The sequence below is a fragment of the Notothenia rossii genome (genome assembly GCF_949606895.1).
Source record: "Notothenia rossii genome assembly, chromosome: 1".
NCBI classification, from domain to species: Eukaryota; Metazoa; Chordata; class Actinopteri; order Perciformes; family Nototheniidae; genus Notothenia; species Notothenia rossii.
Window position 1 is genome coordinate 87,204,752 of NC_136912.1, and position 27,667 is coordinate 87,232,418.

At 42.9% G+C, this 27,667-nt stretch overlaps 3 protein-coding genes across 5 annotated transcripts; 2 read left to right on the forward strand and 1 right to left on the reverse strand.

Annotated features, from left to right (window-relative positions):
- Positions 1-1,589: 1,589 nt before the first annotated feature.
- atp5f1d (ATP synthase F1 subunit delta) lies at positions 1,590-10,617 on the reverse strand. The gene is made up of 5 exons (XM_079676789.1): positions 10,380-10,617; positions 9,481-9,634; positions 8,650-8,738; positions 1,862-1,991; positions 1,590-1,712 (listed from the first exon to the last, which is right to left on the reverse strand). The coding sequence occupies exons 1-4, from the start codon at positions 10,494-10,496 to the stop codon at positions 1,869-1,871; spliced, it is 483 nt and encodes a 160-aa protein (XP_079532915.1). The 5' UTR covers positions 10,497-10,617; the 3' UTR covers positions 1,590-1,712; positions 1,862-1,868.
- Positions 4,507-7,815, forward strand: LOC307036392 (general transcription factor II-I repeat domain-containing protein 2B-like). Its single transcript, XM_079676654.1, has 2 exons — positions 4,507-5,831; positions 5,934-7,815. The coding sequence occupies exons 1-2, from the start codon at positions 4,995-4,997 to the stop codon at positions 6,909-6,911; spliced, it is 1,815 nt and encodes a 604-aa protein (XP_079532780.1). The 5' UTR covers positions 4,507-4,994; the 3' UTR covers positions 6,912-7,815.
- Positions 10,618-11,394: 777 nt separating the features above from the next.
- cbarpb (CACN subunit beta associated regulatory protein b) lies at positions 11,395-27,667 on the forward strand. Of its 3 annotated transcripts, XM_079676380.1 has the most exons (11): positions 11,395-11,548; positions 12,536-12,716; positions 13,573-13,645; positions 15,601-15,740; positions 17,429-17,490; positions 18,614-18,776; positions 19,874-20,045; positions 20,404-20,556; positions 21,112-21,343; positions 21,868-22,060; positions 23,121-27,667. In XM_079676380.1, the coding sequence occupies exons 3-11, from the start codon at positions 13,598-13,600 to the stop codon at positions 24,640-24,642; spliced, it is 2,685 nt and encodes an 894-aa protein (XP_079532506.1). In that variant the 5' UTR covers positions 11,395-11,548; positions 12,536-12,716; positions 13,573-13,597; the 3' UTR covers positions 24,643-27,667. The 3 variants fall into 3 exon arrangements, with proteins under 3 accessions (XP_079532506.1, XP_079532507.1, XP_079532508.1); XM_079676381.1 differs by lacking the exon at positions 12,536-12,716 and having other exon boundaries at positions 11,416-11,548; XM_079676382.1 differs by lacking the exons at positions 11,395-11,548; positions 12,536-12,716 and adding an exon at positions 12,771-12,960.

Sequence of the window (27,667 nt, forward strand, 5' to 3'; positions counted from 1 at the left end):
TTAGGATATGTGGCTGAGGCAGTTATTGATGGAAACTGCTGTACACTGAAAAAGAAGATAGTGATTCACCTCTGACTCATTTCTTGTCACCAAAAATGTCTGGCACAAACAGACTTGTTCCTTATATCTTCTTCTATAACATTGTGGGAATGTCCTGCACTGTTTTTAGCTATATAACTGAATACAAGCTGATAGAACAGACGTCGTGCATGGGCAGCACAAGGTCATTTTCTGCTTTGCCTTTTGACAAGATTTGCCTTAAAAATGTGGTGTAGAAAAAGAGAATGGTATAGACTACATCTTGGTTTCAACATCCCCTATAAATCTGGATTAAGAAGTGGTGGTTTTGACAGGGCCGTTTCATCTCGTCTGTCTGAAGTGTTACTCACATGTCTCCAGGCACCGAGGGCTGACTGATGTGTGTGTGTGTGTGTTGTTTATGAGTGTGTGAGCGTGCAGCTGGGAAGAGAAGGGTTTGATGAAAGAGACAGACCGGTTGGAAATGAGAACAGAGAGCAGGATGTGTGAGAGGCGATGAAAAGTAGTTTTTTTTATTAATGAATGCTGACCTAAGTCACAGACTGCAAGTCTACTCAGCACGTGCCTGATCAATGGAAAGAGATTTCAACAGTTATAAAACATGCGTTTATTTGTCTTCACGTATTACTGGAGTTTCCTCCCTGGAAAAACTATTAATTGTTTTGGAAGAGATGCCAGACCTTAATGCAACCTTATAAAATAGAATCAGCAGTCATGAGAGCATTTCTGCGTAAACACTTATACTTCCACTGTAATCACACTTGGTTATGGCCCTCAAGGGTTTTGACATTCAAAATAAACAGATTGCGGCCTCAACCCTAAAAGACTCATGTTGGCACGTGAATGAGGTCAGTGCCTCCTGGAGTGAGCCCAAGCTGAAACCTGTGGTTATGAAACAAGAGAAAGGCCGCGCTTTCCGCAGGATGGGCAATGAATGACTTTCCTGGCTCTGTCACAGAAGCCTGAGGTCATAACTCACAACAAACAAGCGCTGCCAACACATTTAAATCAACGCACGGACTCAGGGTTCCAAATAACTCCCACCCCACAAGAGGGCTCTCAACAGTAAAAGTGACTAAGCTTTTACAAGAATAGAGCAGATACAAAGAAATACATAAAAAAAGAAGCCTTGAAGGAAAGTCACAATCAGCAGTGGTTATATGACAAATAAAAAGACCTTCCCTGAAACTGGGGCTGGACTAGAAGTAGAACAAATTAAATCATATTATCTGAAGTGTTCTGGTTCACAGTGCTGATATCTGCTGCCCCCAAGTGGCTGAAACATTCACTACATATCTGACAAAACGCCACAGAAGTATGAATTTGAATAACCTTTTCCACACGACATGTCAAGTCTGCTTAATGAAAGAAAGTGTTACTTCCATAAGTCATGTTAATTAGCTTTTGTGCACCACAGGTCTGTTCCGAATTACACAAGTCTCTGGGATTCAATTAGACTCTTGTCTTTGTGCATCAAACATACTACATGTGATCATCATTAAGAAGCAGAAGAGAGCCACACATAAAGAAATCTCCACGCTGCCAGCAGGTATTTCCAAATAAATTTATTTTGTAATTTTATCCACTGTACAAAGCAAGCATGGAATCTTCTGGACACTGGCGTGGCAAAACAGATGGACCTTTGTTTCCATCAAAGAAAAAGAAAATATTACCTATAGAGAGGGGAGAAAGAAACAAGTTTAAAAATGACTGCATTTCTTGTCAGTATTTACATTTTTTTATACTATTAACAACTGTGCATAATGTTCCTGTTGTATTCAAATATTGAACAGATCATGGTGCAGCAGCTGAGATGTCTCACCACAGATCTATGCGAGAGCCTTGACGATGGCCTCATGTGCCTCGAGGCTGATCTGAGCCGCTGCCCTGCCTGCCTCGTCAGAAATGCCGGACATTTCAGACTGAGCCTGCTCCAGGTTGGCCTTGGCAGCCTAAAAATAGACAGAAGAGCATTTTTAACAACGAGAAACAAAACAGAAAAGGAAATGATAAAATACACATTTATTATCTTTGTCTTAAATAGCATCAAGCAGGCACACATGGGCAGCTAAACAACCTGCAAAGCTTTACTCTTTCAAAAAGCTTTTCGGGGGCTAACTGTCATGTTAAAAAGGTCAGGGAGGCAAGGCTGAGCAACGACGAATCAAAACTGCAGACGGGCAGAGAATATCCCCACTGCCTCTTTGCTCTGAAAGCTCCATTTGTCACAGTAGTGATTAGACACGAGAAATGCCAAACATAGCTGGAAGTTAAAGGTCTCCCAGTAGGGATTTGACACATCTGCTATAACTCAGCAGTGACTGACCTTTCCCTCCTTATTAACAGCGTGGGCCTATGTGCATTTCGACTTCAGAGTGGAGGACATTTAGGAAAAAATAACTAATTTACTGCGATGAAGTCAACTTGACAGTGACACTGGCACTGCCCAAGGTCACAGAGGCACCTCTGAGGCTAGAGCATAATAACGCAGCCTAGCATTAACAAGATTGACATTCAAACAACGACTCAACATTGAACTGCAACGCTGATCAGATGGATAATCATCAGCTTGGAGAAGCTCATCAGCATAGAGGATCAACATGAGGAAAATCTATTATGGGATCAAAGAACAGTCTCTTCTGTCAAAGACCATCTCTCTGCAGGGACTCTAACCAGGTTGGACAATCACTATGGATCACTCAACACATTGGATATATACACCAATCACACAAATCTCATCAGTATAGAAGATTCATAAAGAAGGCACACTGGACCAATGTTGTGATTTTGTTAACAATTAGCGATCCCTGCTAGATGTTCTGAGTGAAAGTACAGGAAGACAGTTTTAATAACTTTACATGTTCCAAATGCGACAAAGCAGGTCTCTTTTGGAAATAACACCCAAAAATCGGACCAAATGTGCACGTGTGACAAAAATGTACTTCATCACACACACACACACACACACACACACGATTTAAAAAGCCCCACTAATGTCTTTTTATGTTCTAATTTTCAATAAAATATGTACTTTTAAAAAAAAAGAGGTTTTCTGATGTTGTGTTATGAAAAGGTGCCAGACAAAACAAAAACATCCATATATACACCAACCTAATAATATGAAGAAAGAAACTCATTGTTTTGCCTTGCCCACTTTACGGTGAAATCAAGTCTGAGAGCTAATTGCAGAACAAAAGAGCTGATTGAAAACAATCAAGGACACCATAGGTACAAAGATAATTGCTGCTCTGTCTCCGCTGGTTTTGTAAAGCAAAAGTTAAGAGAGAATAGGCAATTCAAAATATTTCTTTAAACAGAACATGGAAAAATGGACGGCCTGGATCTAACCACAATGTATTAAATGGTTTATACATTTAACATTAACAGGCCAAAGGAAATCAGTTCAATTGGTTTCCCAAAAAAAAGGGTTCAACAATTACATATCGTACTGGCAATATGCTAGAAAAGTGAACACCCTGTTAAGGTTGGTAACACTTTATGGTAAGGGTAAATGAATCATCATGAATTCATGCATGTAGTACTTCATGAACTATCAGTAATGTACAAGGATTAATAGTATCTCATGCATAGGGTTGGGAACCGAAACTCTGTTCCAGATGAGAACCGATACAAAAACGGCGGGTACCCATACAAAATACACAATTTTGGTTCTGCTTAACGGTTCCTAATCGCGGTAGACCCTGTATTCCACCGGATCCGTCTGCGCCGCGGTGACCCGGTGGAATACAGGGTAAGGGCGGACTGGCCATCTGTGTGTTCTGGAGAATCACAGAACGGCCGGTCGTCAGCGGGCCGTTGACGGCCGTCTCGGTACGCTGACGGCCGGCACTTCCTTTCATTTTTTTAAACGGCATCATGTAAGTTGCGCTGACAGGCGACAGAGGTCTACAGTTGCCCCGCAGAGAGGCTCCCCCGCCCTCCCGTAGACAGTTCACGAGCTCAGTCATTTCATAACACCAAAGATGGATCGCGGTAAACGCTCTAAAGTAAGGCTCCACTACACTAAAAAAGAAAAAGACAAGGCACAGTCTAATGCCTGTTAATAGCTTGCCACAGGCATAGCTCAGTTAAAATAAAGAACAGCTATTGTGCAATACATTTGTATTGCTTGTTTATTTTTTTATTTGTAAAAATGTCAGTTAAAGCTTAAAATAAAGATATTTTGTTGTTATCTAAACGTTTCAACTCTTTCTTTTACAATTTTGGAATCGAAACGGGGAATCGATAGGACCGGAATCGATAAGAACCGGAATCGATACATTTCAAACGATACCCATCCCTACTCATGCATAACTTAATGCAGGAACAATACCTTAATTAATGCATCAACTAAAGTATCTCAATCATCATGACTTCTGAGTTATTAATGATGTTCATATCTTCTTCAGATCTGCAGTTAAAGTGACAGGCCAAAAAACTGACCAGTCACAGCAATTCCAATTGTTGTAATCATGATTAACTAGCACTATGTTGCCATTACTTCATCATGTTTGTGGTCTGTCGGTCACAGCAGTGCATGTATTCTGTTGAATTCAAAGTGTTGTAATCATGATTAACTCACTGACTTCAGATATGAAGAAGATGGGCGTTTCAAGATAGCCCCTGTTCGTGCCTCACATCTATTATCATTACATATGAGTCAGGATATGTTTTCTGAAAGATAAATCCCTGATGATCTATAGCAGGGATGGGCAACTGGCGGCCCGCGGGCCGCATGTGGCCACCGCCCTCACTTTGTGCGGCCCGCGAGTCAATTTACAAAAATATATTGGTTTCACAGTTGTAAACAAGCAAATCATTTGAACCAGACCCCACTTGTAATTAATAATATTCACCGCTAGAGGGCGCTCCCCCCAAATTCATGAGGCCTGCAGCCAAGTGTATATTGTCTTCTGTTTACCTCGCGGCTTTCCTCCGTTAGCGGGAAAAGAAACATGAGCGCCCAAAAAAGAAAACTGGACCTAGAAAACCGTCTCTTTCAGCCAAAATGGGAAATAGATTATCTGTTTACAGAATTCAAAGGCAAACCTATGTGTTTGGTGTGTCTTGAAACTAAATCGGCAATGAAGGACTACAATTTAAGTCGCCACTACAACAGCACCCATAAAGACAAATATGAAAAGCACACAGGAGCTGCCAGAGTCGCCATCGTTGCTGACCTAAAAGGGAAAATATGCCAGCAGCAGAACTTTTTTACCAGAGCCACGACTACACAGCAATCGTCTCTCACGGCGTCTTATGCCGTTTCCCTTGAGCTTGCTAAAGCTAAGAAGCCCCTGTCTGACGGCGAAATGGTGAAGAGTTGTGCAGTCCAGATGGCTAAAGCATTCGGAGATGACAACATGGCTAAAAACTTTGAAACCGTCTCTTTGTCCCGTCGGACAGTGACACGAAGAATATTTGATATACAAAATCATGTCGAACAAAAGGTAAAACAAGTCATGCATGACTGTGCATACTTTTCCTTAGCGTTGGATGAGAGCACTGATGTGACTGATGTGAGCCAGCTTCTCATCTACACACGGGCCATTAACAGTTCCTTTGAAGTGCACGAGGAGTTATTGAAACTGGCTTCTTTGCATGGCACTACCAAAGGACAAGATATTTTCGCCGCTGTTGAAAATGTTGTAAGTGCGCACGGAGGATTTCACAAGCTCTCAGCTGTTGTTACCGATGGTGCGCCAGCAATGCAAGGAAAGCGCACTGGATTCGCCGGCCTCCTCCGCCAGAGTGGCGTTGACTGTCCAATACTGCACTGCATCATACATCAGGTGGGTAACATTATTGTTAGCTATTCTAATGGTTTTGAATGTGGGCATTCTTTGTAAAAAAAAAAAAATCAGGCTAAATCAAATTTCGTTTTGATATTGCAGGAGGCTCTGTGTGCCAAATCAATGAACTTTAGCCATGTCATGGATTTAGTTACCAAGACTACTAATCTCATTCGAGGAGGGAACCGGTCTCTCAATCACAGGAAGTTTATAGCCTTTTTGGATGAAGTGAACGCCGCGTACGGTGATTTACAGATGCACACAGAGATAAGGTGGATGAGCCGTGGAAAATGCTTGGAGAGGTTTTTTGCGCTACGCGCAGAAATCCCTGTGTTCTTGGAGGACACCATCCAATGTGATACAAGTGCGTACTGCGCAAAACTCAGGAATACAGATTTTCTTCTCGACATGGCTTTCCTTACGGACATTACCTCGCATCTTAATCACCTGAATATGCGGTTACAGGGAAGATGCCAAACCGTGTCGGATCTATATGCGCACATGAACGCATTTGTTACTAAACTGACTCTGTTTAAAGACGGATTTTCAGCCGACCGTCCTAATCTGGCGCACTTCCCGTCATGTGAAGAGATGCGCAAAGATGCCCCCGAATGTGAGAAAACATTACCCAAGTACAGAGCCGACATAGAAGCACTGCAGCAGCAGTTTAAGAAGCGCTTTCAAGATTTCCACACCATGCAGCCACGCATCGAGTTATTCACTAACCCCCTCTCGGCTACAATCATCGAGCAGCCCCCTGAGTTGCAGCTTGAAATGTGCGAACTACAGTCAGACCCCTTTCTAGCAAAGCGCCAGGAGAGGGGAATTTCCTTTTGGAGACTGCTACCCGAGTCCCGCTTTCCACTCCTCAGGGATTTTGCGCTCTCAATGGCCAGCATGTTTGGCAGCACTTACATCTGCGAGAGCAACTCCTCTATGATGAAGCACATCAAGTCAAGGGAGAGAAACAGACTGACAGATGAGACACTGTTCCATCTCATGCAAATCGGATGTACAAATGTTGAGATTGACATTCAGTCTATTGTGCAGCAGCAGGAGAGGCCACAAGTATCTCATTAAGAGTATAGCTTACTGATCCAGCTGTGGGTGAAGTTCAGAAAAATGCATATGTTCTTGGTTTTATGTATGGAATGTGAGGGAAGCATAGAAACACAATACAAAGATGAATATTCGTTGTTAAACTCAGTGTTGGTGTTTGGTACAATAAACATTTATTGCCTATACATATTTAGTTATTTTCATTAAATTAGTAGCTAAAGTTGGCTATTTAAATGTTGTGGATATAGTATCCTGCCGATGGAAGTGAATGGTCACGAAGTGGCCCTCTGGTAGTGAGGACATTTTTTTTTGGCCCTCACTATCCTCAAAGTTGCCCATCCCTGATCTATAGTATACGCAAGTAATTTCAGTGCATTTTATCTGTTGTGGTGAATTTAAAATCACAAATAATTCAACAATATAAACATGGTATGCTTTGCTATTAACTTACTATTGCCATGTATCTTGTGTCTTTGCCGAAAATCTGTATTGCTTTCTTATGTGACATGTGACCTTGTCTGCTTTGGATTATAAATTAAAGTTTGTTAATATTATGAATGAGTTATCTTAAATGGTTTGTGAGCTTTAAGATAATACTGTATGATACAGTCCTAACTAAATAATGGATAATTGAAATGAAGTCCCAAATTATGATCTAATTTGCATTTGTAATATTGCCAAATACATGATGCCTAAATAGAAATAGGGGCTGACTTTATTTGAGGGATCACAAAGATGATTGATGCATGAGCACCAAATGGGTAATACAGGTGATTTCACTTAGGCCATAAATCATATGTTATTTATCAGTGTAAATAACAGAACAGGTCACCACTTTATTTGAAGGGGCACAAACATGATGAAGTAATGACAACATAATGCTTAGTTAATCATGATTACAACACTTGGAATTGCTGTGACTGGTCAGTTGTTTGGCCTGTCACTTTAACTGCAGATCTCGAAGACATGAACATCATTCATAACTCAGAAGTCATGATGATTGAGATATTTTAGTTGATGCATTAATTAAGGTATTGTTCCTGCATTAAGTCATGCATGAGATACTATTAATCCTTGTACATTACTGATAGTTCACGAAGTTGCTGCTCTAGTATACATGTGGGTAAAGTGGGTGTTACGACCCTGGGTCGTAAGTTCATTTGTGTGTGCATTTTTCCCTCCTCCTGTGTCTGTGAGTGTGTGTGAGTGTGTGAGTAAGCAGGTGGTGCCCGTTAGCTGATTAGCTACCTTCAACCTGCTGATTGGTCCACCTGAAGAAGAGGGGAGCATTTAAGCTGCAGCCATGCAGTTCCTCCGTCGCTCTCTCCGACTAGACTTCTCCTACTCTCAACACACATTTGCGCTGTGATGTCTGACCCGTTACACTGAATGCTTATTTATACCGTATGCCGGCCCTTCTCTCTTGTTGGGAGACTGTGTAGAAAAGCTACTAGACCTGTCTTTTTTTAGACACGCTTTATTTTTCTTCTGGATAATTCGTTTTCTCCTGTTTTTGCATTAGAGTAGGTAAGATTTTTGTACGTTTATTTTTCTCATTTGATAAGTAAGATTTTGTGTTAAAAGCTTTCTTTGTTTTGTGGTTTTGCTACTCCGGTGTGTAAATATTTTGGGTAAATACATTTACCAAACGCTTTCTCTGTTTTGGCGTCCGTGTTCTTTGAAGTGGGGAGAGTGCATTTTATGCTGCGCCTAGGTTCCCCTAGGTCTGGGCGGAACATGGGGTTGACATTATACTCACATCAACGTCCAGCTGGTCCAAAGTAGCAGCCTCCTCCGCAAGCAGTTGCACTGAAGAATCAGCGTTGACTGTTATTGACCCACTGCTCACTGAGAACACAGACACACACCAGTGTTACTACACATGCCAACATAGTCATCTTCAGTGTTTTTAAAGCCAATCCTGCCTAATTCTCCAGCTTGCTTCAGTTCCACATTGTATTTTCTCCTCAAGGGTTTCTATAATCTAACCTTTGGCGCATATAAAATGGAAGAACCCAAGATTTTAATAAAGATACATTTTATTTTTTTGTTAGCATTTCCTAAAAACAGCATCCATGAGTCTGAAACACAGAAATATCATCGTCATATCCAGGTGAGTTATTTACTATCAGAATCAGCTGAAAGTAACTTAGCTTTGCATACAGTGAAAACCACTTATGTTTCCACTTTTCAGACAGATAATTAATTCACATTTGTATTTCTAAATGTGTGGTCTAGTCTGATAGTTGTGGAGTTCGGTGTTCAAGTAGTAGTACACAAGCTTCTCTTGAGTATGACTGACATCATTTAGACCTTTAATGACTTAAACAATTAAAAAAACTAGTGCCAAGAGTCATAGAGGTAAACATAATCAAGCGTACATACATCTACTACTGTAAGCATCCAATAGATATTTATGCTTGCATTTACTTTTTGGTTAAGTGTAAAAAAAACAAAAGCATCGTTGCTTGCTGTTTTCCTACACATAGAGGTCAGTGTTTAGAGACATACAGAAATGTTAACCGCAGGAGATGAGAAATTAGGTTAAGGACTGACCTTACTCTTTGGGTGCTGGAAAGTAAAATCTTACCGAAGTATTTGGTAGCAGAACCGTCATCATTGATGATTGTGACAACGCCGGGCCGGAGCACCTGCAGGGTGGGTACGTGGGCAGGAAGGATACCGAACACACCGTTGAGTGTGGGCACGTCGACCTGTTTCACACTGGCTTCTTTGAAAAACACCTGTAGAGTGGAGACAGAGGATGAGACATTAATTCATTTATAGAGTTCACTGCAACGGTTGAAATCAGTGTCTGATCAAATATGCAGCTGTCAGACTGGAAACTGCAGAATTAGAAATGGAACAGAGCATATCAATAGCCATTGTAATATGATACTTCCATAGTCATTTTAATGCAATATTATGATGCATACATTTTGAAGGATAAACGTTTTTTTTTTTATTGGAATGAATGAATTAGACCCGCTGCAGAATGAAAGCTAGACATGAAACTATGTGTAAAACTACAGGAACAGTGGATTGAATTCAGAAATGTGAAATGCATCTCAAGGTTAGACAGCATTTACCTCTCTTGCTGAGTGGTGGTTTCACAATGGATGTCATATAAAGTTAAGACAATAAAATGATAAACATAAAGACATATATCAACCTTTAGCTTATAGAAACGCGTGGTATCTTTTTCGCAAAGTATAACGTTACTTTGTCACACTGCTGGTCAAAGACTGTGAATGACAGCTATGTATGCTATCATTAGCAAGCTATGCTAAATCCTCTACCAACAGTGCACGCTCCTGTTGTCTGCATGCATGCCACACGAAGTACACCATGCATACTAACAATGATTACAACCCTACACATTAGTACAACACTGCCTATTCACTGAGAGGCGCACGTTACTGTGGAGCAATTCAACGTGAAACTAAGTTAGCCGTGTAGCTAGCAGGGCCTGTGGAACCTCGCTGTTACCTTTGTCGGGGTGGCAAAAGTGAAGGACATCTGCGGGCCAGTGGAAACCACATCGGCGTAGGAGCGAGCCTGCCTCACCACGGGGAGAGCCCGGCGGAGAATTCGTGCTGCCATCATGTCTGAAAACGGGATTTTAATCAAGTTCAACTGAATGACAGAGATCCTCTTGCGTGAAGCCAGTCGGTGTGAGCTTGGTAGGACAAGGACGTTCTTAACCTACCCATAAGGCTTTGCGGTGTGCGCAAAGGATGCAGGGTAGTGAAGTCTTTGAAAGGTCAGGCTGAGGTTAGTTATTTTGTATGAGTTTGTGAGTTTAGCAATATGAAGCTAGTCGAGTTTAGACGGCCATTCATCATATGGTTAGCAGCATATTAAAAACAAGTAAGTATCGTTGTATTCTCTAGATAAACTAGGCTTCAGGAACTGCAGAGAGTAGCACAAACACAAAACAGTTTCGGTTTCAATAATTTCTTGGTTTACATCATAGACTGGTTTACATCGAAAAACGTTTAATAACCAACATTTGGGGAAGACCGTCGTCTGTAAACATTGGGAGGGGTAATGTATTTGGACAAACTTCTCTTACCACATTTACTGTTTCTTCGTTTAATAAGCTAGTGCACAATTTACACCAGGAGATGGCGCTAACCCCACGTGTTATTATACAAGATAGGCAACAGATAGTGATCTAATACTTTGATATTGGAACAAGTTATTGTTTCTCTTTTGTATGCCACTGCATGGACGAGAGAAAACTTGTATGGCGTTAAAAAATAAATAAAATAAACCTACATACAGATAGACACTGTATGAACTGCTTTACTATGTTTCCCACTTCTGCAAGAGTTACTGTAAAATACACAAATAATATAGTATTGTACTCATAGTTTACATTCGTGAGACACCCTTACGCTCCCGAACCAGCAACCCTGTCTGTGTATGACTGACTGAGCATGAGGCTAATTTGGAGAAGCCCTTCATCACTCAGCTCTACTCCTCTCCTTGCGTCACGTGGTGCTCCTCTGACTGGGTGGTGGGTGTGTCTTAAGCAGTGGGGTTTCATTCATAAATACTTTTAGCTTTAAAATCCACATTAAAATATCCACAGAAGAGTTCCGCGTTATTGGCTTTGGCCCTCCACCCCTGTATGGACCCGGTCGGTTGTTTAGGTGAGTGCTTCCCCTGCTTCATGCCTGCTCGTGTGTGTGTTTGTGCAGCCAATTCAAACCGTGTGCTACCTCCTCTGTCGGTGTCACCGGACTGATGGAAATCATAGGCGCCTGTGAAATATCAAGATGGTATTTTTATTAACCTCACTGCGCAGCTGGGAGTGTAGGCTACCTGCTTTTCATCCGTTTTTAAACTTTACTATCGGCTCCATTTCATCTCGTAATGTGATGAGATGTTGTCTTCTCGCAGTAGATTTTATCACTCAAACCTCCATGAGGAAACAGCTGCCAGAGGCGAAGCTCATTATTTGTTCCGGGAGGAAAACACATTGCAGTATCGACTACCGAGAAATAAGAAACGGCATGGTTTATTTGTGAAGCATTTCTCATTTTAAACAGGTTATTACAAGGTCTCAAATTACCATAGCACATATTCTGTTCCAGGGAGTACTTTGGGTATGATGGGAGTGGGACGAAATATAAAAGGCTACTCAAAGCGAAAACGATACCCAGTATAGTCATGCAGCTGGCATAGATATACGGAAATGTTGTGAAGCATGAAGGGATATTACCATCTGCTCAGCCAACCATCAATATAGAAATCTTCAGGGATTGCATGGAAGTAAGAAATGTTTAAAAAAAGTCAAGACTATATTTTCATAGTTACACATTTCTTCCTATATTCCCTAAAGCTTTACAACACTGAATAATGGTAAAAGACTGTTAGGCATCTCTAACTTGTTATCAGCTATATTATTGCATTATAATGATACAGTGAGGTATTTTTGGTTTTCCAAATGTTGAAGGAATTCTTCAAAGAAAAATGTTCTCTCTTGAATGAAAAACAGTATTTCCATGATCATCACTATTCAACTAGTAGCCTTTCAGAGATCTGTGTAGTGCATTTGTTGAATGCAAGCTCTTATGCAAACCTATCCACACAAACTGAATAATTAACCAATCGTTCTGCCGTATGTTTGTTATCAGCCATGAAGCTTTGCCGTCCTGTTGCTCCGGGGCCAGTGGGCCAGCCCTGAAGGGGATCGCTGCTGCTCAGGCTCAGTCGTGCTGCTTGGGCTGAGGTGACTGAGGATGCAGCAAGGGAGCTGAGGAAGAGACTCCTGACACACACATCCAGAGCTGCTGCTGCGCACTGCCCTCCATCAGGGTAAGACGCTGGGCTGGTAAAAGAGCAGGATGTGGTACAGTACTGCAAGGGAAAGCATTCTGGCCTGATGTGTTTCCAGTAACTGTTTTCATGCTTGGACGCTAGATGCAGGGAGTTAGACAGGCTTTCCACAAACAGCTCGGCAATAGCTTACAGGTTGTGGTGCTGAAGTTGAGTGCTGCAGTATCTGGCAGGCAAGCAAGGAGCGCTGAGTGCCGCTGGCATGTATCTACTACCCTGCTGGGTGAGTAGATCTAACCAGGGTGTGTGTATGTGGGCGTTTGCTGCAGCAATAGCTGTATTAATGGCCATGATCTGTAAAAGCAAACGCATAGCAGCAGCAGCGCTAGTGGAACTGCTGGAGCTAGTGTTTAATAAGAGCTGCTGTTTCTCTCTGTTCTGTGTTTCTCTGTGTGTGTGGGAGGCAGATGGAGAGTCTTCAGGCTGATATGGAATTACATGGGTGATGATTTGCAGCTGAAATGCTACGATTTATATGTATATTCTGTTGGATTCAAAGCATGCGCACAACACACGCCGTACGTACATACATACGTTTTGTTTCTGATTCGTCTTGCAGTCTTTCATGGCTGTTAGATGCAACAGGATTTTTCTGCAGCAAAGAGCATCTTCAATCACTTCATACAGTGTGTTACCACACACCAGGCATCAATAATGGAAGGCATTCTTTATTCTATACATTCACAGAGGTTTGGCTTTATGTTGACATGTGAATGTGTGGATTTATTATCACAGATGAATCGCAGTCTCTCTGGTGGCTGACTTTGTGTTTTGATAAACAGCTCCGGTAACAGTGATTTCCTCTGTGTGTTTGTGTGTGTCTGTTATCTCTCAGGGGGACTCTCTAGTTGGCCTGGACCATGAGCAATGAGTCTACCTTCTGGAACATCCTACCAGAAAACTCCACAGTAAGTCTGCCTTTCGCCACTGGCTTATTCTTTAACTTCCTGTTTGTGTGTGTTGTGTCCGGCTCACCACCAGAACCATACTTTCCCCTCATATTCTCTTCCGGCCAATTGACTGGCTAATAGAGAACATCCTGACCTGGACCTGACATAATTAATAATTTAATTGAATTTCCCCTCGCAGACACATTTTAAAATGTGACTTCAGAATGTAGAGATCATTAACACTTGCTGTACGTCCTCAGAATAACGCTATAACATCTATGGTGTCGCTAAAGGGTCATCGTGATGATAATTAAAGACTGTTTTCTTGACATTACATTGTTTACTCCAATAAAAGGGCAAGGCCTGCTGTTGTTCTCTACCCTCCAACTCATGTCACTTGTTAGATGCTTCTATCCAAAGTGACTTACATAGTCAATAATACTGTGGGCAATCCCCACAGGAGCAATTTGGGCTGAAGTGTCTTGCCCAGGGACACAACGACATGCTGACTGCAGTGGGGTTTGAACCAGTGACCCCCTGATCCGAACACCAATGTTCAACCCACTGCACCACACGCCTCATGACCAACTAAACCATTCAAATACCTGTTCTGTTGCATACATGGGCATCAAGGAACATTTTGCTTTTTAAAATTAAATAAATAAGGAATATTCAACTGTAAAATGTTGAAATGAATACATCAAAAGGGCAATTTATTAATAGACAAATAAACTCTGCACTAAATAAAATTGGGGAATTAAAAATGTGGACCGTGCTAAATAAAATAATAAAAAAGATTACGGAGTTGACAGAGAGAAATGTTTTGTGTGTAACTTTTCATTCATCATACATACAATTCAATTCACCTTTTTATTTATCATTCACTGATTTATATCTTCATAAATCATGTTACCTTGGGCTCAATGTTATGCACATGTACAGATGGAGGCACAATGCTACCTACCGAATGATATTGACAAAAATGTCCTTTTTATAAAATCATATTTAGGTAGTGAAAATCATGGGTTCATCAGAAATGTCTTTCCATCTGCTTTTTTGTGTGAGCTGACATGATGGATTGTACAACGTTTTTTCCAATGAACAAAGAGGGAGGGCTTTCAACATATCCTCCTCTGTTGAAACGTGTTCATGCTTGAAAAACTATCTGTAAATCGTAACTATAGATAAGATAGAGCCTCTACCGGTGCGCCCTGGGTGGTTAATTCACTAAGCTGCTATCCTCCCTGGGAGGGCTTTGCCATAGCTCAGGTACACTGTAGACAGGTTAATAGCATTGGCCTTTAATGATTCATTTCACTGTTGCATTTATAGATTTACTTTATGCAGGCCAACCAGCCAGTGGTGCTAAATCAATCCTTTAAGCTGCACCGTGTTACTGGGAAGGTAAAACAGCTGCACAGTGATGTCGTTAAGCCTTGGCTGCACTTCCTATGTCGCGATAGGAATGGCATATTCAGAGCTTGTTTATCTGGTATTGTTGAAATGTTTTTTTATTTTCGAAAAAGAGAGCAAGTTATATCTAGTACACACATCGAAAATACACACAGGATGTTAAATGTTTTTGCTCCACTCTTTCCGTAAACACTGTTGAGAGGCAGTCACATTTTTAGACTTTTTTTGGAAAATAATCCTTTGACAACTGAGAGTTGCTGCAGTAAGCATCAGCGAAAAGCTTCAGCAGGTAGAGTGCTTATGTGGGAAGTGTTTGGTTGTCCCTTTTGAACCAGCGCATTTAATGTACACATTCAGCTCAGGTCATCACCTACCTCTCTCTTTCACTGCCTACGACTGTAATGAGTCAACTATACCAGTTAGCAGGTCCGTCGGTACAGTACAATAAAGTAACATATAACTGTATATAGACCTTTTCACTGCGGACTATTGATAAAAGGAAAGGAATAGATGTTACTAATAATCTAACTACCCATTTTGCCCTCCTCTGTGTATTTCAGGAGATCCCATTTGAGGCTGAGGAGCAGCAGGATGGCTACGTGCTCCTCCTGGTGATCCTGTCCATCCTCCTGGTAGGAACATTGATCTTCATCTCTGTCCTCCTCATCACCTGCCGCAGAGGAGGCCAATTCTGTGCCAGGTACGATGCAAAAAAAAAACATCCATAACATTCAGGATTCCAGCACTTCACTTAACTAGAGTGACTTGTTAAGAAGTATAGGATCAAAGCTAAGCAACAGTGAAGACCAATGAGCAGTGGACTTATTAAAAAAAAGTGCTTCACATTCTAATAAAGATAGCCACACCATTCCTGCTTTGCTTAACAAGGCTGCCTTTGTGGATGTACAGGTGGTGCTTTTTTACAATGCTGCAACACACACACACACACACACACACACACACACACACACACACACACACACACACACACACACACACACACACGCACGCACGCACGCACACGCACGCACGCACACGCACACGCACACAGTTGACCAACAGAGACTGCTCTTCCTGAGCTCATATGCATTTACTATTTATAGAGAGCATGGCACTTATGTTGAATGTGTTTACCTGCATAATAGATCAGGCTCATTCAGTTTCAAATGAAGCTAACTACTTCCTGTCCACTTTGCTCCATATGGTGAATCCCGAACACATCTTCAGGACGATTCCATTAAGCAGTGATCCACGAAACAGATTAAATCATCTCAAGCTGTTTTGCAATAAGTGGTAGAGCAAATGATGCAACCCTATATAGTTAGAGATGCTGTTAAACCAGGACAACAGGCTGCATCTAGTGCATGAAGCAACTCAGCTGAGTGTCAGGACCCTCTGTGGGGCTGTTGTAAAAACACCTTGCTGGAAATACATTCAATATTCATGTCCATCTATTTGTGATTCATCTGTGTTTATTCAGCAGTAACATAGCTACCCTCCAGATGCTTTGTCCCTCACTACAGCAGCACGCATCATCAAGTACACTTGAATATATGAGTGCACACCAACTAGATGCAGATAAAGCGATAGCCCAGAGGCTGAGCAGGGAAAAGGCGAATCGGGCAGACCGGTACAAATGATGAGTGTAATGAGATTTCATAGCAGCCATCAGCGGTGATTAATCCCACATCTCCACCGAACCAGGTGTGTGCACAGAGAGAACACACACACAGTATGAGGAAGCAACAGAGGAAATGAGAGACGAGAAGAAGCAGAGATCGAGGTGGACGGAGAAATCCCTCAAGTCACAAATACAAGCACAGACACATAGCTCTGCTAAATAAAATCAGATAGGAGGAAATGTCTGTAAAGAGCTTTCTTTTTTTATGCCTCGTAAATTACTTCCTGGGTACGGGATTAACAACTCTTCCATTGAGAGTCTGCGGCAGTCAAAGAAGTTGACACAGGGAGGTTTAAAGAGTGGATATACTTAAAGAAGGAAGCATTATTCATCCCTTTAACAATGTGACCTTTAATGTGTGTTTTTTTCTCTGCAACTTAAGATGAATGGAACTTTAGAATCCAATACAGCACCATGCATTATCAGTTCAAGAGGTTATCAAGTTACTATCAACGATTTAGGCCCTCATTGATTATACAACCAGCCGTTTAGAAAAACAACGTGGTGAAAATGTAGACTTATTGTCCTTATGCCTGGATTTTCAATCATTGAACAGAAATGTCCACAGCAACGCAGCAGATCACAAAGCTTTGTACTGTGGCCCCACATGTGGCTGCTGCCCACATCAGTCGGGTTGGACAGATGAAAGCCAGACTTCAGTGGTGATCATGTCACAGCATTGATCTGAATGTTTCTGTGTGCCCCAGGGCCAGCGATGACCCTGAGAAAACCAACACCACCTACGTGGAGGAGTCTCAGCCCACCCATGGTAAGAGAAAAAAGGACAAAGAGGAAACAAGGAAGGGAGGGGGGAGGGATAAGGAAGCAGATAAAAAAAAAGGCAAGTAACCGAGAGAGGGAGGAGTAATGGAGATTGAGGGATTGGATTGATGGAAGCAGGGATATTTGTATCTCGTCAGCACAAAGTGTAACGTCCATTGTATTACAATGTTGCGATCTCAACCCAATGAGTTTAAGTAGCTGTGCCGCTCCTGGAACACATTTTGGGACCAGTAGATGAACTCAGATCTCAGATCAAAATGATTGAGTAAAGGAAAGTATCCATTTGGCACCAAACTGCTTTTGTCAGGCTTTTTTCTTTCATTTATTTTAGTCAGCAGTTTGTCATATTACCAGTCACTCTCTACAGAGGTGTCTGAACATCAGAGGCTTCGCTTCACTTATAGTCAGTGTAAAGGGCTTACATGGAACATATTACAATTGTTTTTCTTGTATGATATCATGCCTTATATCACAGTTGAAAGTGATGAGGAATGGCATGCAACACTAACCCTAACACCTGAACCCCTTGATCACCACATGGAACGCCCATTTTTACGACAGACTGAAAATAAGTCTTGTAAATCCTGTCACATATCAATTAAAACTTCTATTATGTGGTCCGAAGTTCACATACAAAATGTGAACATCTATGGTAGAAGATCTGTGAGGCTTTACTGCTAATATGCTAACATTAGCATGAGTAATGTTTAGCATTTTAGATTAGCCTAAGCACGTTTGCTAACTTGAACTAAGCACAAAGCAGAGATCTCTGGTTATTTTTGCTTTAAACCAAAGTCAATTTGACCAGTGAAACCTTGAACTGTTTAAATATGTTCAAATATTTCACTGAATGATTGAAATTGTTGACTTGCTGGTGAAGCTTGGGGAAAGTCAGGAGATCATCAGTCAGTAGGCTTCATCCTTTAGGTAACATGAATGCTGTTGAGATATTTAGGTCTGGCTTAGAGAACTAGTTGAGCTGATAAAAGTCACATTTACTTTGAGTAATGTCTTGAACACTAACAATGACATCTCGATCTTCCTATACGCACGTTCCTATTTAATGAACCGTCTACCTCCCCTGTCTTTTTCCCCTTGTTCTCCGGTAGAAATCACCATCAGGGTGGATGAGTCCGAATGCATGTCAATGGCCAGCTTTCACGACCAGGAGACCGAGCGCTTCCTCTCCACGGGAACAATGGGCCGTCGCGTCTCCTTCAATGAGGCTGCGCTCTTCGATCATGGCAAGAAGGCCCAGGAGAAGGGCCGCAGGTTAGAAAGCCAACATACACAAAAGCCCACATTTGCTATTTTTATATCAGTGTATAACCTTCTTTAAAATCCATTCACTCCAGCTCCACTGCTTTCTGAGATCAAATAATTTCACATTTAACCGTGTCCGTCTTTCTTATATGCTGGTTAAGGGACAGGTTAATAATGAATTCAGAATGCATTATGTATGCTACGGGCACAAGGAACTGTCACCCTTTCCCATTATTTCCCTGCCTTGCTTTTCTCTTAGAGCCCTGAGCATGATATGCAAATGCTTCAAAGGGATTCAGTGTTGCTAAATGCAGAATCCAGTTTAGCTCTGATCGTTCTGAAGTCAGATATTCCCCCTGTGTCTTTTTGCCTCTTGTGTAAGGATAAGCTTCATGATTTAAGACTTATTGAGAGTGCATGCAACTTATGGCTAATCTTAAGAGGCTTTAAAAAGGCCCTATTGTGCTTTTTATGGGGGTTATCTTTCCTGTGCATGCAAATGCCTGCATGAAATGCCTTGATTGGACTCCTTTGTTAACTAATGTACATAGTGATATCACGATGTAACACTTGAGCTTCTATTGGCTAGCGCTCAAACCTATTGTATGTCGTTGATATCCTGGCTCCAAAATGATGGATTCGAGCTTCCTATTGATATCAGGACAGAGAGTCTCCACACATTCCGTCGCAGACTGAAAACTCACCTGTTCGACTGCATCTTTGCTAAAAAAATAATGTTCTGTATGTAGCACTTACAAAGGATTTGGCTTTACGTGAAGCTAATGCAGTAGCACTTCATCTGGTTGGGCTTACAGGTAGGAAATGTACCTGCAGGATTCTTACTTTTGAGATTTGTCTTAATGGTTGAATGCACTTATTGTAAGGGGCAGGCCATCTCATAGCAATTGACCAATCACAACAGAGCCGGCCACCAAACAAATCAGACCAGACTGGGCTCTGGTTTCAGACAGAGGGTGAAAAGAGGTGCTGCAGCACAGGCAGTGTGAGAAAAATAAAGAGCTTTTTGAACTTTAAAGAATGTAAACATGCTTTAACAATTTGAATAAAATGTCCTCTTTAATTTAACTCTATGTTGTTCTCCTCAGGTACACTCTGACCGAGGGCGACTTCCACCACCTGAAGAACGCCCGGCTCACACACCTCCACATCCCTCCCCCCTCCCTCAAGATAGTCACCATCCACGAGTGCGATTCGGCCGAGAACAGCATCACCATGACGACTCGTCCTGTCGCTAAGTCGGCACTTTCCATCTTCCAGGTGACAGCCTCGAACCTGCTATTAGCCCTAATGCATCGTTATTCTTGACTGGGGTCAATTTGAACATCAATCACTCGGGGCGGGGCAAGAAGATGAATCAACCCTAATGTAGGCGCACGTGTAGCCAAACAGAGGGATCAGGACCCTCTCATTACAACAGGCTGAGCACATTGATTTCACATTTATGTGTTCGAACATTTGTGCAAGGATGACAGCTGGAGATAGGATCGCAACTTGATATTTATATTTACTTAAACATGGGAAAAAAATGGGAATAGATTTATAGTACCGATTTTGAACAAGTGGGAAAAACATTAGAGCTCTGTAAAAGAGATGTCCTTGTCTTTGTATCCTACAGCCGATGCTTTGCCCCCTACCACAAACTGCGCTGACCAGCCTGAGTGTCAATCCCAGCTGTGCCCTCCCTGGAGATGCTCTGAACTCAGTGGTGAACACCAGCTTCAGTGAGAACACTATCGCTCTCGGCACCAAAGGGCGAATAACCAGCTCTGTAAGTTACCTCCAACTACTGTCACATATATTACATCAAGTAATAAATACTAGTCACAATTTTGTTGAAGAAATGTCTTAGAAAAGTAGGCCACACGGTGAATCTCCTGCGGTCAGTCATTAAAACAAGAAAAGTGAGTCTGCATACAAATCGCCTGTTAGCGCTCGTGTTGTGGAAAAATGCAGTTCATAGGTCAAAATGAACTGTGTTGAGTTAATCAATTGTAGAGTGCTGCATTTTCTCAAGAAAGTACACCAAACGGCTATTCGAGCCAGTCAACCAGGGAGTCATCCACAGGGACATTATGGGGTCACGGAGCCCGAGGGAGGACCAATAGCAGCGATGTTTGATGGGTAAACAAGGAAGCCTGTGTGGGACATCACTGTCAGAAGGGATTACACACACACACACACACACACACACACACACACACACACACACACACACACACACACACACACACACACACACACACACACACACACACACACACACACACACCCCACAAGTCATGGCAGGATTTCTTTCTGACGCGTTTCTCCCTCCGTCTCTCAGATCGAGATGATGGGAGTGGGGCCCCGGGGCCGAGGCAGCAGTGTTAGTGTTGGAGAAGGGGCCTTGGTGAGGAGCGGGGGTTCCCCTTATGCGGCAGGAAGCCAGGGGCCTGTGCTGCAGTTCTTCACTAAACTGCGGCGCCATGCTAGTCTGGAAGGAGCCAGTCCCTACTTCAAGATCAAGAAATGGAAGCTGGACAGCAGTCAGAGGGCCTCGAGTCTGGACACCAGAGGTAATGGATCCTTGAGAGTGTAAAACATATGTTTAGAAACAATCTGTGCCAGAGCAGGGAAGTGCAAAACTGAGAAAATAAAGTTGTAGTCTTGGCAGTTTTATTTCTTTCATTTATTTCTCTATTTATATGTGTGTTTTAGTATTTTGGGCAAGCTCCTCTCTTGGTTAAGCAGGAGGCTCCAGGAACCAACTGTGCGATGCCTTTCTGTCGCTAATACTGGGATACACACACACACACACACACACACACACACACGACCAAGACAGATGGCACGGTGACGTAAAGTTTCCTCGTTCTGAGTCAATTTAAGCCCCTGAGTAAATCCTACCGGCAGATTCCCTTCATTCTATATACACACAATTCCTCTTTGACGATACTCAAGGGACCAAAAAAAGATCACAAAATCCCCTCTGAAACCTCGACTAAGCTTTCTCCTGAATTAAGTGTCACTTCACTCCTGCCCGCTGTGACGCAACTTGTAAAACTCACTGCTCTCTTCCCCCATGTTTGTCGTGAGCCAGGCTCCCCGAAGAGAAGACATTTCCAGCGTCAACGAGCCGCCAGTGAGAGCATGGACCAGGAGGACAACGACGCGCACCACATAGACCTCATCCAGTACATCGCCCGCACCCAGGACCTCCCCTACTGTCCCAGCAGCCACCCCACCACACGCCTCCTCTCACCTCCTTCCACACCACCCCCCTCCCTCGGCAGGTATCTTTAATTCCCTTGCCATTCATCCTGTTCACTGCTTTGCTGCCTTGCACTCATTTCTTTACCCTAGCTAGAAAAATGTATTATGATAACGATATTACACAGTTAGATAGAACTCTGAGTCCCAATTCTTCAACACTTTTCCCGTACATAAAAAGGTCCCCTTTATAATCTCGATCAAACACCATTGCAAAATAAATCAAAGTGGTTGTTTTGACAAGCCAGTTGATGTGCAAATGTAAACTATCAGTATCCAAACGATTGAAGGTTAGGTTATTTTTCTATTTTAAATTTAGGAAATCATGTTTTTAGACCAATTGTATTGTTATCACATGAATCTACATTCAAACACAACATGCTGTGTAATTGTAATCCAACACAGGCTTATCTGTGTGTAATGAGATCCCTGTAAACAAGAACCACTTTGGAGCCAGATTTAGGGGATTCCCAGAGTGCATTTCTTTTAGAGATGGAAGTGGAGAATCGGGACGCAGAGTTTATTTTGGCATAGGAAATCATTCCACCGCTGACATGATCCGATAATGTCATGATGTCGAAAGACCGCAAAGGTCACTGCAATTCAGTTATTTTAAGAGCGCAATTCAAGCAATGGAGTTTAGCTCAATATAGGGTTATGCAGCGGAAATAACCAGTTTACTAAAGAACTTTCTTATATAATGTTTATTTCCCTTTACGAAATGTTATTTTAAACAAAAGCAGCATTTCCTGTGTTTTTTTTGCAGACGATTGTTGTTGATTGTATTGCTACTGATATAACTTGTGTTCTTTAAATCTGCTGACTATAATGAAAGCAAGGGATTTCTAGGAAAGTATGGTCATGCATGGCATCAGTATTCAGTTCAAGGACATGCAACAGCAGCCATTGCAAGTCATGAAAACCATTGTGTGCACTGTGAACACAGCCATGTGTCAGCTGATTGTGATATTCAGGCAAATGCTCCGACACTGACAGTTGTTTTTGCGAATGTGTGTGTTTCTCCCCTTCCTTCTCTCCTTACTATCTTCGTTTTATCTCTCCACACCTGTGTGCACACTACAGGGTAGAGGTGGAGGTGATGGTGGAGGCCAGCTGCAGCCATGGCGGACCAGGGGTGATTGGCCTATCCCCTGATCCCCAGGATGAAGCACTGTCCCTATCAAGAAGGGAAGGTGCAGACCCTCTGGACCCGCCAGATCCCCAGGATGAAGCATTGTCCCAATCAAGAAGGGAAGGTGCAGACCCTCTGGACCCGCCAGATCCCCAGGAACCCCAGTCCCTTTACAAAGACATCTGGAGCCTTCGTGCAACACTGGAAAAATACGCCGCCTCCGACCACAGCAGCAACAACGACAGGAACTCCGTCTGCAGCGATGTGGAGAGTGTGTGTTCTCTGGGGGGGCGCACAGAGAAAGGAGGGCTCCCCAGCTACCCGTCCCAGGAGTTAGGGGATGAGGCAGAGGGTGCAGAGGACATTTCAATGTTTATTGATGAGAGGTTGGAGGTGAAAGAGGGAAGAAAGAGGAAACAGGGAAGCACAGACTCAGAGCGAGGGAGCAGCGATGGAGAAACATCGACTCGTAAACTGCTGCAGATGGACAGCGGCTACACGTCGATAGAGGCTCCGTGTCGCGGTCCAGAAGACTTGCGACTGTTTGGGAGCGCCAGCAGCAGCCCGAAGGACAGAACAGCCCACGAGAAAAGGCACCACTTTACCAGCGCAGGGCGAAGTGGCACTATCGGTGAGAGCTTTGAGTCTCACCTCTTTGAGGAGGAACCGGAGGATGAGAGCTTGTTGGGTGCCAGTGGAGGAGTTTCCATAGAAACAGGTGCTAGTTCACTTAGCTGGTTACCGTACGGTCAGATTCTCACACCTCGAGAGGCTGCAACGCCTTCGCCTCAACCGCTAATGCTGATGCGGCGAGACTACAGCATAGATGAGAAGACTGACGCCCTCTTCCACGAGTTCCTCCGTCACGACCCTCAGTTTGACCAGCAGGAGTCGCCGCAGAGGAAGCACCGCTCACGGATTCACCTCCGCAAGCAGTGGCAGCGGCACAAGCAGTGGAGCGACCCGGGAGTTAGGTACTTCCAGAGCTCTTTTGAAAGACAGAGAACCCCGCTACGGAGGGGGGACAGTGTGAACTACCCTCTGGACACGAGCTACCACAGCACACTCCCCCGCATCGTCAGCGCTCCTGACGAGGAGGCCAGCGACAGGACGGGCAGCACACCCGACAGGAAAAACAGGGAGCAGGGTGTCACCGAAATCACATCCTCTTCTCCACCACCTTGTGATCTCTCCCTCTCAGAGCAAGATGGAGGGCAGGTTGAGCACCACGACCCTCGGGAGGACAGCAAACAGTCCGGACTCCCTCCTGATCCCCCGGACGAGCTCTGGCTCCTTCAGGCGCCCGACTCCCCAGGCCACGGCCCGCAGACCATCACAGCAGAGCTCACGGACAAACTGACTGCTAACCTGGGCGAGAGGCTGTACATGGGCCTGCGCAGGGCCAGGGACACAGCCGCTGAGTGTGTGGCGGTGACGGCCACACACACTTCTCCGGACCACAGCCCAGTGTAGCAGGGCTCCAGCCGCCCTCCTCGTCACTCCTGCTGAAACAGCTTTTTCTTTCTGTTTGATTTGTCCCGACTCAGTTTACATGTCATAGTCAGCTTGAATGGTGTGATCAAGACCCATAAACACACAATGGAAATGTCTGTCTGTCTTCATATCTGCTGTCATTTAATGTTCAATGTTGCCATTTAGCTAAGCTAACTTATCAAAACAAATCTATTAGTAATAGTTGTGTTCGTTGATGGTTTCTGTCTCTACTGCTGCCTTCTTGTCTCTGCTCTCCAGTATTAATAAGTGAAGCTGAGGGCCAACATGGCCTCTGTACTTGTTGATCCACTGTGAAACCAGGTGCTATTAGATTAGTAGAAACCTAGAGATCTGGACGCAACAGCTGGTCCCATGATCCTGCATTGGTGGAAAATAAGTCTGTTTATCACTATTCGTGAGCTAAAAATGACTCCATTGATGATTAATCAAGTCTTGTGAGACACACTAGTTGATCACACTAGCTGTTTAGATCAGTAGTTCCTAACCAGTGGCGGTCTTAACTTTTAAGAGAAGTCTGAGATCATTTAAGTTATTTATATTTCTTTTTTACACTGAATTATATTTATTTTTATATTGTTTGGTTTTGTCCTAGGCAATGAGCAGTTAAGGCCATTTTAAGTTTGTCTGGAAGCCAGGATAGCAATTTCTAGGCACACTAAACATCGATTTATTAAAAATATTTAGTTGTTACTTCCATAAGTTGGCTTACAGCAACCTGTCCAGCTTTGTCAAACTCTTCCATGCTTGTGGCCATGTTTTTTTTAAAAAGTAGCTAGTTTTCTAGCATTGTTGGAAGATGACATCCCCATTCTTTATCCCGCCTACAAAGCTCTGATTGGTTGATGGTTATCCCCATTGTTTGAAAAGGTTGTTCAGTGAATTTTGATTCAAACCTAGACTTTGCTTGATTTAAGGGGTAGCTGAAAAGGTTGGGAACCATTGGTTTAGATATATACACATAATACAGTTAGAAAATGCCAGGAAAGTTAACAAAGTGTCACTTTTGTCTTCATTAAGTGTCTGACTTGTCATGATGTTGGTTGTTTTTGACTGAAAATGCATCTAAGCTATGTGAAAACTGTTGAATAAGTTGTAATATATATTTTGGTACATGCCTTGCTGAAATGACAATGTAAACTGATTGGCAGGTCTGAAGAGGACAGGTTAGGACTTACCAAACCAGACAGCCACTTGCACTTGGCTATGATCTTCATCAGTCACAGAGATGACATTAATCTCCATGAACTATGACTCTTAGTGCTTTAGGCATCACTGACACGAGGCGAGCAGTTACATTACAGCTTTTAGACAAGATGGCTGCCCTCACAGACATTTGGTGTCAATTTGTAAGAAAGGCATGCTTTCTTGTGCATGGGGCTCACAGAACAGTCTTCATTTATCCGCATCTGACATTCTTGTTTTCTCCTCCTCTCCCTCTTCTCCTGAGAAAGTTGACAGTGAAGTAGATGCCTCCCTCGGGGGCCGAGGACTTCACTTCCTGCCAGCTTATAAAACCAGGCTGAACAAAGATGTTGTTTGTTGTTAGGTCCACTTGGTTTGTTTTCTTTCTCTTTTTTGGCTTCCTCTGTGCGATTTCAAACAAACCACTACTGCCACTCAAATGAAACCCCAATAACAGATGATGTTCTGTGGGCAAAGAAAGATGTTGAAAACCCACTTTTGCTCACAGATCTTAGTTTCTACATCCTCAGCAGTAGCAGCAGGTTGATTCTCGCTCATAAAACCTCGATCTCAGAGGGGGCTGTTGGGCTTTCCGTTTCTCCCACGTGCGGGGAGGGGAGCCACTGCTGAAGATGGTGTTGAATACTAATCAAAACGAGAAGGATTTCCACCTTTCATCCCCCTGCCTCCCCTTCCTCATTGTTTGAGGCTATTACCATGCAGTAAATTGAAATCACTGCATAGAAAATCAGGGGAGAAAAACATTATCCGCCTCTCTTTGTCTGGGTGTGATGATGCTCCTTCCCAGCCTGCATAGATTAGATCTCTCCTGGCAGCGTGACAGGAGTCTCCTCTTGTGGCTAAGTGCAGATGCTGCGTTCCTCATTAGGAGGGAAGTGACTGAGATGAAAGAAGGTGAACTCAAATAAGGAGTAGAAAGTGATTTGTCTTTGGATCTCTCCGTTTCCTTCACGCAGGCTCCCCTCCGACACACATTATTCCACCATGAAGAAACACAATGTGCTCAGGCACAATTTTGTGCAATCAAAAATGGTTATGCCAGCGCTAATCAGCAGAAAGGAAATTAAATCCCCCCCTCTGATATAATGGAGCTGATGCCTCCCTGATGATACAAGTTACTCAGCAGAGAAAGTGGAATACAGCTTAATTTCCCACAGATCTAAAACTAGAATGTCTTCGAGCTGAATCAAACACAACAGTCTAAAGGAATTTGCCATACGGGGTGATTTTCCGTACATGTGTACAAAGATTGCTGTGTGTACAAGCACAATGTCACAGGAGCTAAATGGATGTCCTTTATTAGGTTTAGACAGATGCCGTGTACCTGGAGACACTGTGGTAAATGGTGTTTGTAAACTAACCAGTAGCCTGTCAATGCATCGACGCTGTGTGTAGGTCTGCATGAGAGTTAACATTTTAGTATACAAATCCTTATGTTTTCTTAGACTTACGGTACAAGATTTACCTTGAGTTACTGATCCTTTGGTAAAAGGCAGAAGCCGAAACATTGGTATGACCTAGAGATTTTGTACTTTTGAGAGTCATGCTAGAATGCTGTAACTGATGAGATTTTGTGAGATTTATCTCTTGAAAATAGAAGTATTTCTGTATTCCTTGCTTGTTAGTAAATCGCTTCATTTCTCAAAGAAAACAAAAGATGAGCTTTCTTAACAACTTTGCTTTTGTTGATCCAAATGTATTGAGCCTTGAGGGACCAAATGATATTTAAAAAAAGGTGTTATTTTAGGATTGTTTTCCAATCTGTGAATAAATGAATGAA